The following is a 10756-nucleotide window of genomic DNA, read 5'->3' as shown; positions in this document are numbered from 1 at the left end:
ATGTAGATGGGCACCCTGAAGGAAGAGATGTGGAGCACTCAGCTTCACTGACAAAGATGTGAGTTGTTTGGCAGGGCCAGTAACACATTGGTGGAAAATGACGGAATTAGGTGACTTTTTACGTGCCTGAGGGGTCCCTGGTGATGCTGTTTCAGTAATGGAAGAACAGAAGGTGATTAAAAAAGAGAGGTAGTTAGTCTCTAAAACAGACATGGCTACAGCTTGATGCTAACATGTTTGTTAGCTGTCAGAATTCAGTCAGAATTCTACGGAAGAGGATTAGTGCCACTGAAAAAATAAAAAAAGTTAACTGATTTTTACATTTTATTTCAGTATAATATGAGAAAAAAGTCAGAATTCTGACGTTTTTCCTGTATTAAACTGAAATAAAATATTAAAATCAGTTAACTTTTCACTTTTTCAGTGGCCCTAATCCTCCTCCGTATGTATATATGAAAAACAGGTTGAGATATTCTAAAATTGTTTAAAGTGTTGCCTTATGGGAGCTGAATATAAAGGCACATCAAACCCTTCAAAAACTCTTATTTCAATGTTTAACAGGTTTGATTTACCTTCCACTTTCCTACTATACACAACCTTGTGATAGTCTAGATGTTGAGGAGACATATTAATATTTTTGTACAGGTTGAAAAAAAATGGCTTCACAGTGTTACAAAAAAAACTGATTTTATTGCAAAACAAACTCACTGGGATAGACCTGCTTAACTCCATCTGAACTCACTGGAACCCAGATGGTATCACAAAGTAGCTAACTGAATAAAAAATCGAGCATTGTGTTGACAGAAATGAAGCTCAAGATCACATTTTTAAGATATGTCATGTATGTACAGCTCTTTGCTTAAAAAACAACAAAATAACATGATAAGCCACTCATCAGTTACTGAGGATTCACAAATCACAGTAGAACATCGCTGCTTTCACAAAACTTTGGACACCATTTCCACTAAACTAACCACTGTGAACCAGGCGGGGGACATTTCCACAGACTCTACCTGTACAGCACACTAAGGGGTTGTGATGATGCTGTTGTGCGTTTTCTAGCGAGGAACCGCTTGATATGATGCAGACAGTACTACTGTGGTGAGCGTCTAGTAAAAAGAAGAAACTGGAATGATGTTAAGATGTGTCTATATCTATAATAAGGAGAGGAAGGACATGAGAATGGGCAGCAGCATGTTAATGGCATTTTGCCAACATTCAAAACAAAAAACACATTTTTATGATTTAAAAAAACAATTTTTAAGCTTTAAAAACATTGATCCATCAAACACTCAAAACATAAGATCTTTTTATCCATCAATAAATCACTCTTTATTACATAAAAATCTGACCATGTTTGCACCAATGTAAGAAATTGCTGCATTTGATTAAAAAAAAAAAAGGAACAAACATTTAAGGACTTACTAACAAATATTGCCACCTAGTGGCTGTTCTTTTACCAATTCAGTTCTCATTTCCTTTCACTCTCTGATCAGGTTCAGTGGAACAGGGGTTGCCAAAGTGAGGGGTTTTAAAAATTATCATGATGTTCTCCCTCAGGGAAGAAATATATAACTGCTCAAAAAAACAAAGAGAACACCCCAATAACACATCCTAGATCTGAATGAATGAAATATTCTCATTAAATAAAGCATCCACCAACTCCTGGACAGCCTGTGGTGCAATGTGATGTTGGTGTATGGATCGAGACATGATGTTCCAGATGTGCTCAATCAGATTCAGGTCTGGGGAACAGGCGGGCCAGTCCATAGTTTCAATCGCTTCATCTTCCAGGAACCACATGAGGTCTAGCATTGTCCGGCAGTAGCAGGAACCCAGGGCCAACAGCACTTGCATATGGTCTTACAGGGGTCTGAGGATCTCATCTTGATACCTAATGGCAGTCATGTTACCTCTGGCGAGCACATGGGGGGCTGTGTGGCCCTCCTAAGAAATACCACCCCACACCATTAATGACCCACTGTCAAACCAGTTGTGAAGGATGTTGCAGGCAGCAGATCTCTCTCCACTGTGTCTACAGTCTCTGTCACATGTGCTCAGTGTGAGCCTGCTTTCATACGTGAAGACAACAGTGTGCCAGTGGTAAATTTTCCAATCTTGGTGAATGCCAAGTGTCCTTTATGGTGTTAGGCTGTGAGGACAACCCCCATCTGTGGACATCAGGCCCTCATACCATCCTCTTGGAGTCGGTTTCCGTTTGAGCAGATACCAGCACATTGGTGGCCTGCTGTAGGTCATTTAGCAGGGCTCTGGCAGGGCTCCTCCTGTTCCTCCTTGAACAAAGGCGGAGCTAGCGGTCCTGCTGCTTGGTTGTTGCCCTCCTCCACATCTCCTGCTGTACTAACCTGTCTCCTGATTGTGCAATCTCCAACTTGAGGACACTACACTGCTTAAGCCAACTAGATGAGCTGCACTACCTGAGCCACTTCTAAGGCTTGTAGAGCTGCTTCCTTAAACCCCAGTCGGCCTCGGCAGACGGCCGCTCACACCGAGCCTGGTTCTGCTGGAGGTTTCTTCCTGTTAAAAGGGAGTTTTTCCTCCCCACTGTCTCTACAAGCATGCTTAGTGTGAGGGATTGAACTCGAGTCAATGAGTCAATGCAATCAGCTGGTTTTCCTTATAAAAATTTGAATCAATTTGACTGTATGATATGGTGAACTGTAAAGTGCCTTGAGATGACGTGTTGACGTGTTTTGAATTGGCGGAATAGAAATAAACTGAATTGAACTGAATAGAGTCTGTGAAACTGAATAACAGCATGTGAAACTGATTTTTAATCAGTGTTGTTTCCTAAGCGGATAGTTTGATTTCACATAAGTTTGATTTAATTTAAGTTATATTGTGTTGTTTACATGTTCCCTTTATTTTTGGAGCAGTGTATATTCAAATATATAAATATAACTCCCCCATCAAATAAGTAGACATAACTTGTACTAATTTATCTAATACATGATTTAACCAACACAAACACCTTTAAAATATGGATATTTTTAACAGTTAAATAATGAAATGCCCCATTAAGTAACTGGAAATACATTTATTAAATAATTAAATATCTTTAAAAATAAATGTATTTTAAAAATGAATAGAATTACTTTCCTTTATATGTATAAATACATTAAGCATGAAGTAATCTTGTGTGTTTTTCAGGGGTCACCAGTGTGTTGCATTGTTATTTTTGACGTCACAGACTGAAATGCTTGTTGAAGAAAAGTCTTTGTTTTTATTGTGATAAATATCAACTCACCGCCACATACCACAGTCCACTTATTCCTTTAAAATAGAGTGTCCCTGGAGGACTTAGACAATTAAAGAGATCAGAGTTTGGACGTACTTCTTACCATAGCTAGCACAATAAAACAACAGAGTGTCAATAATTCCCAAAGTTTGGGTCATGGATAAGCAAATATGGGGTCCTGAGATCTTCAAAATGAATCAGATAAAAAAAAAAGAAAAAAGAATATGATCAAAATAATAATAATAATAATAACAAATCATATATGTGTTAAAAGAAACAAACAAACAAAAAATACATTGGTTGTTGTGTTTGTCAATCAATGATTAAAGGATGTTTTTTGGAACATTTATATTTCATCCAATAGTTTTAGTCATGATTCTGTTCTAGTAGTTTTTTGTGGCTTTGGTAACCTCTGTTCCAGAAAATGTACACCTCATTTTAGCCTTCCTGTTATCTGCTATATGCTCTCTCTTTTTTCTAAATTAACCATAAGGAGGTATAAAAATATATTATGACTTTCCCAATGAAGAGAGTCTTTGTCAGTGCAACCAACTAGAGCTGATATATATGACCATCATGGCCCCTGTACTAAAAAACATAATCAAAGGGTTAGGGTTAAGTCATTTTCACCTCAATTTAAGCAGTTACTACAATTTGCAGATGAAATAAGATGATTTATTTTCAAACAGTAAAGATAAGTATCGTCTTATTTCAATTGCACCATATCTAATGACCAAAATCCTCCTTCCTTTGGCAGATCCTCTGATTTACCTGCTCAATACGCCGATTTTAAGAAACTTTAACTTTTTTAGATCATTTTTTGCAGTGTAATGCTAAATCAGTTTCTTATGATGATGACTGGGGCTGAATATTTGCATGGGTGTTGCGATACGAAAAGTAGGACAATAGTTCGATCACGATACGATATTATCACAATATTGCAATATATATTGCGATATTTTCCCACCTATCAAAATGAAATGTTTATATATAAAAGAGCAAGTGCGGAAAATGTTCATCAGGAGATATTGATCATTTAATTATTTTGGTAGCCATGTTGTTTTGAGGTGTGAGTCAGTCCATGTCTTCCACTGTGACCGCCTCACCTACAGAAATGGCGCTGCACCCACAGCACTATCTGTCAGAGTGGCGGTGCAGAGGTAGCCCATTTTCCCTCATAGTTTAGTTTAAAATCTTTTGTTTTTTTTAAAAATTGATTCTAGGAAATGAAAGATTGGTATTATATCAGGCAGCCAATAATCGCCAAAACAATTTTTTCCCCACACCTCTAACGATGACAAACGATACCATAACTGTTTCGTCCCTTAGACAAACTTTAAGTTTCAACTCTACAATTTACTTGAATATTTGTTTCAGAAAGAACTGAAATTACAGTTGTGTGGCTCACTTAATAAACTACAAAATGCCATTTTTCTGTTTATTTAAGTCAATCTTTTGTTCTTTGCCCCCATATAAAATCATTGACCCCCCTGAAGATCAAATTTGTGATTTTCCAACTGATTAGATACATATTAGAGCCTAAAATCTGTCTTTCTTGTTTGATTTGTAATAAATCCTTTGGTAGTACCAAGATTATTTAGTGCAAATATTTGAAGCTGCATAAAGGCTAATATCCATGTCGCTCCTGAAACTGGAAATATGACAGCGGGAAAAAACAAGAGGTGATGAAGTCAACACTAACAGAGGCGTAACATTTATTATAAATGTCCCCATAAATATTAAAACAATGAGCTGAATCAACGCCTTGCGTGTTTTTAAGAGGCCCATCCTACCCGAACCTCGGCCCTGTTCGTTGTGTCGTCCGCCATCATGTCCCACTCCCACCACCTCAGTCTGTGATGTCCTCCTCCAGGTCACTATCAGGGGAGCTCCTCTGTCTGTACTCAGTCGTGTTGGACAGCCGTTTCCAGCTGCAGGTGTCCTTCTGGCTGCCCATGCTCTGTGAGCGTCCCAGCTGGGACAGCCGCTTGGACGCCGTCCTCTCCTCCGAGTCCTCGGCCCCGCTGCCGTGGGAACGATCTGGGCCGGAGTGGTGGAAGTCGTGCCGCAGGTTCTCCAGATTTAGAGCCCAGGGGCCGAGCTTCTGCCAGTTCACTCTTTGGAAAGCCATGATGCAGTGCAGGTTACCCCCCACCTGTAGAACAGCACCATAGGAAGCATGTAAATATAATATAATACGTTTCCACTCTTCAGGCGTTAAATTTGGAACCTGAAAAAGCTAAAGGCTATAAGATTCATACCTACGGTAGATTCAGAGTTAAAGTAGTATTTTTAATATTAAAAACACTTTTCTTCTTATTGGATGTGAGGGAGCTAAAGATTAGGGTGATGGCAAGGAGGCCCTCTAACCTCAAACACTGAGAGCTTGTCATCAAAAATATCATTGAGTACCATTTGAAACATGTAAGAACTACAAAAAATGATTAGAAGGTCGGGATTAAAGCGATGCTGAGAAGGTTATCGAGAAGTCGAGTTAAACTTTTTCATTACCAGTATGATACCCATACTCTAGCATAGATGCTGGAGTACAGATAGATACTGATATCAGGGATCTAAGCAGCGTATTTCAGTGTAATGGGCAATTATGTCTAAAAAAACTAATTTTTATGCTGAAAATCCTGTCATTGTGCTAATTTTTACGTTCCTTTGACTGATATCTGGGTTCCCTCCCCAGTGTTTTAGCACAAATGCTTATTTCACCGAAACTTTTAGAATTACATTGGAAATGCCGATGACTTTTCATAAGTATAAGAGCCACAGGAACGTGTTTATAAACACAGATACTTCCTTATTTGCACATAAACACATGAGAAGCAGAGTGAAAACAGGAACCCAGCACAAAAGGGAACACATTACTGCCAAGTTTCTGTATTTAGTGAATTTTCTGAGCAATTTTTCTTTTTTTCAAAAAGGTACTAGCGACAAATGTAGCAATCAGTTCCTGTCTTGTAGAGACTTTCTTGATAACATGAAAGCAGTTGAGTTTAGTGTCTTCAGTGAGCCGCTGCAAGCCTTCAAAACACTGACAGCAAGTCAGACGCTGCAAACCCTGTCTGCAGTCACGCATGCTCAAACTGATGCATCCTGAATTAAAAAAGGGGGATCTAAATTTGCACACTGTGTGCCTCCTTTTAACTTTTAAGATCAATTGGAAAACATAAATATATATATAATTTCAGTTCAGGTTTAAATAACCTTCTGGAAAACGTTTAAGTTTTAAACCTGTTTTCAGAATTTTTAATCTTCTGTTATCTCACTAATGTTGATTTATCTACAATATGCAAATTATATGATTAATTTTCTGGCATTTATTGGATCGATTTCTGATATCAATATTAGAATAAAGTCCTGGTAAAAATCTGCGAAGGAAGGAAGGAAGGAAGGAAAAGAACAGGGACCTTCTTGGTTTTACGGCGCTGAATCCCCCTCTCTGTGTGGCGGATGTCCAGGTATTCAGGGTTCTGCGTATTGAGGTCGGTCACGATGTCTGACCACCTGTACAGAGGAGGTTCTGTTCAGCAGCCAGGACACAACTGGCTATTAAATTCATAACTGGCTATTAAATTCATAACTGGCTATTAAATTCATAACTGGCTATTAAATTCACTCAGAAAAAACAAAAAACAAAACAGAAACCTACTTTTTACAGTGGATTGCTGGATGTTTTCTGCTGGGTTCACCGATTAGGATCCAGTGCTCCATTTCATTGGTGGCTAGAGGACCCCTTCACACAGAACAGAAGCTGATCTTCATCTCTATTGACACACACTTCACCAAACATCTCTGGGTCGACTTTTGGAAGCTCTAACTGACCATCTGGCATCCTTCTACCAATTAGAAAAAGTTCAGTAACATGACCAACCTGTAAGCTTTAGCTGCTTTCAGCGGCGTAGCCTCAAAGCCCACTGGGCAGAAGTAATGGTTCTGACAGTGGTAAATGTAGGCCATGGACTCATCCCTCAAGCCTTGAGTCAGCTTCATCAGCGCGCCTTCAGCTAAAGAACAAAGAGCAGCTCTAAATCCTCTAAGCTTACCTCTAAATCACAGTCAGCACACGGCAGACTCACCTGTTTCTCCTGCTGTCTTGTGTTTGCCGTGAGGTTTGTACAAAATGTAGGAGCATCCTCGCACGCGGAAATTGTCATTAATTTGCCTGAACCACCTAGAAAAAAAAAACACGTTACAAGAGGTGTGATTATAAAGGTGTAAAAAAAAAAAAAAGATTTTATTTAGTTTGATAGCTTAAAAAAGGAAGAAGAGGGAAAAGGTACCGCATTAATGTTGCGTTGCCTGTGAAGGGGCCAAACTTGATGTCCTCAAATGGCGGCTGGAAGCCCAGAATGTGCAGCGCCTCCTCCTGAGAGATGGGCGGCAGACTGGACAAGGGAAAAACGAGGTAAGAGAGCCGTTTCAACAATTAACTTTAACACCTTTTGCTTTTATTTCACCCAGATAGTGTGAAGTCTGTTTAAAATACTGAAAACCGACCATTTTAATTGGATTGCTTATTGTTTTTTTTTTACCACTTCACTTTTTTTAAACTATTGATGAGTGAAATAATGTTTCAGTGAGCCATAAAGTTAGCAACAAATGAGTCCAGGCCTGCAAATAGCACTGGAAGTCGTCCGGTTATTAAAAAATAAGCTATAATTCTTTTCATGCCAGCTGTTTACTAGAACCTTTGTGTGAGGACGGTAGTCTAAAGATGTGTCCAAACATAATTCAGTTCTTCTGATTGGAAATCTATCAGAACGAGATAATGAAAGTGTGAAGAGCTGCTCACCTTCCTGCACCCAGAGTGCTGTACAGGAAGTTCCAGCAGGACACCAGAGAGGAGATACCACAGGAAGTCTTGTACTGAGGCCGACTGATGCAGTACCTGCAGAGAAGAGGCTATGGAGCTAAATTGGGGATATAAAGTTTGTTTAAAAAAAAAAGAACTAAAAAAAGAAAAAACATCAAAATGAAATAAAGTCATACCTAAAAAAATGTGTGTGCAATTTTTTTTTAAACTGTTTACAAAGAAAAAAAAATGTAAACCTAATATATAAACGTTTGTTCAAGAGATAAACTACTTTTCTGATCTTTAGTTTTATTTTTAAGTATGAAAGACAAAAAAACTTGAATCTGAAAAGTATTTCCTTCGAACAAACGTTTGTTTTTCAGACTTTAAACTTCTTTTGAACCCACTTTTTTTTTATTTAGGTTTCTTTTTTTTTTTCCTTTCAGGTTCAAAATTTTTTCATTTGAAAAAAAAAAACAAAAAAAACATTTTTTTAGACAAACCTTTTTTCACATTTTCAACAGATTAGCTCCTGAAAGTCCAGTAAATCCTCAGATCTGTAGATTTATTATAAAAGCAGTAGAACAGCTCAAACGAAAGCAGATTTTCATCCTGACTTGTTTAACTTGTTTTAATGTCTTAGTAAAGACAGGAGTAGTACTTGCAAAAAAACTTTTCTAAACTGCATTTATTGAATCTTAAAGAGATCCATGAGGTCATTCTGGGTCATATCAATATGTTTGAATTTGCCCTTATAGCATTAACTGTCGACTTCATCCTCAGCCTCAATTGTAGAGATAGAAAAACAGGAAGGCAAAAAAAAAAACTTTGATGGATAAAGAAATTCATATTTTATCCAAATTGATCAATCTACAATCTGGTTTTGAAAAGATATGACGCTTTCACTAATCTGAACATTAGTTCTGAAACTGACCTATTTAAAGTCTTAACAATGTTAAAATAATAATCCCAAAAGCTAATTTTTTTTTCAAGTCTTAACCACAGACTTCAACATATTAGCGTGGGGTTTCCTGTGATAAATGTACGGAAGAGGATTAGGGTCACTGAAAAAATAAAAAAGGTTAACTATTTTAATTTTATTTCAGTATAATATGACAAAAAAGTCAGAATTCTGACTTTTTTCTCTGAATCTGACTGAATTCTGACAACTAACAAACATGTTAGCATCAAGCCGTAGCCGTGTCTGTTTTAGAGACTAAACTACCTCTCTTGTTTTAATCACCTTCTGCTCTTCCATTAATGAAATAATACAGTATCACCGGGGGGCCCTCAAGAACATAAAAAGTCACCTAATTCCGTCATTTTCCACCAATGTGTTACTGGCCCTCCCAAACAACTCACATCTTTGTCAGTGAAGCTGAATGCTCCCACATCTCTTCCTTCATGGTGCCCATCTACATTAAGATCCAACATTCTGGAAAAAAAAGTCAGAATTCTGAGATTAAAGTTAGTATTCTGACTTTTTCCCCATATTAAACTGAAATATTTTTTTAAAAATTAGTAAACTTTTTTTTATTTTTTCAGTGGCCCTATTCCTCTTCCGTATAAATGACACAAAGTAATCAATAATAAAGAAAAATTAGATGCCTTTTCATGATTTATAACATGGAAAGGGTGATACTTTTTCTCCAGTCTACTCTTGACAAGTCAAAGGTGATTACAAATTTAGCCTCCTGATAGAAAAGGAGCTACTAGAAAGCTGTAAAAAGTTGAATTTGTTGTTTTCACGGGCAAAGATATGGAAGAAGATGCTCTGATCAGATAAGACCAAAAAGTTTACTTTACACAATAAATCCTAATAAAAAACATCCCCAGCTGTGGCAGCAAAGTGCCTTAAGGGGAAAAATGCTCAAATTATACAAAAGATTTCTGCGAAGCACTAGAAAAGAGTTAATAGCCCAGACAACATAGTGTTACCATCTCCTGAGGTCCAGCACTTTTCTCTGTTTGATTTCCTCCAGCGACGCATGAACAGGAACATCCTGCAGGTTCCTGCTGGGTCTGTCTGATGGCCTCATTTTCTTAGAGCTGCTTTTCTTTGCATTGCCTGAAACATTAAATTACATAAGATTAAACTGATGGATGGATAGATAGGTAATAGATAAATAGATGCATAGAGAATCTATGCAACCATCTATCCATCAATCATCTATCTATCCATCCATCTATCTATTAAATGGATAGATGGATGGATAGATGCATCGATGGATAGACAGATGCTTGATAGATGACTAGGTGTATAGATAGATGTATATATAAATAGATGGATGGATAGATGAATGCATAGATGCATAGATGAATATATAGATGCATAGACGGATAGATGGATGCTTGATAAATACCTAGATAGATAGAAAGATGCATAGATGGATAGATAGATGTATACATAGATGCATAGATAGATGCAAAAATGGATGCATAGATGGATAGAAAGATGCATAGATGGATGGATAGATGCATAGATGGATAGAAAGATGCATAGATGGATGGATAGATGAATGCATAGATGGATGGATTGATAGAGATGATAGAAAGATGCATAGATGGATAGAAAGATGCTGGAAAGATGCATAGATGGATGGATAGATGGATGCATAGATAGATGCAAAAATTGATGCATAGATTGATAGAAAGATGCATAGATGGATGCAGAGATGGATGGATAGATGGAT

The 10756-nt window shown here is 37.5% G+C and overlaps 1 protein-coding gene across 2 annotated transcripts in view; it reads right to left on the bottom strand.

Moving 5' to 3' along the window:
* Positions 1-4831: 4831 nt before the first annotated feature.
* Positions 4832-10756, bottom strand: part of bivm (basic, immunoglobulin-like variable motif containing) — an 8299-nt gene continuing 2374 nt past the window's right edge. For both annotated transcript variants that reach the window (XM_015394449.1, XM_015394448.1), the window contains exons 3-10: positions 10002-10131; positions 8064-8159; positions 7552-7656; positions 7348-7442; positions 7143-7275; positions 6921-7004; positions 6679-6775; positions 4832-5414 (exon numbers count right to left, since the gene is read on the bottom strand). In XM_015394449.1, the coding sequence (XP_015249935.1) occupies positions 5109-5414; positions 6679-6775; positions 6921-7004; positions 7143-7275; positions 7348-7442; positions 7552-7656; positions 8064-8159; positions 10002-10131 (1046 nt within the window). In that variant the 3' untranslated portion in view covers positions 4832-5108. The remainder of the gene's footprint in view (positions 5415-6678; positions 6776-6920; positions 7005-7142; positions 7276-7347; positions 7443-7551; positions 7657-8063; positions 8160-10001; positions 10132-10756) is intronic.

This window comes from Cyprinodon variegatus, unplaced genomic scaffold (assembly GCF_000732505.1).
Source record: "Cyprinodon variegatus isolate N-32 unplaced genomic scaffold, C_variegatus-1.0 Scaffold686, whole genome shotgun sequence".
NCBI classification, from domain to species: Eukaryota; Metazoa; Chordata; class Actinopteri; order Cyprinodontiformes; family Cyprinodontidae; genus Cyprinodon; species Cyprinodon variegatus.
Note: the sequence above shows the minus strand (reverse complement) of the source record. Positions and strands in the feature narration are given on the sequence as shown.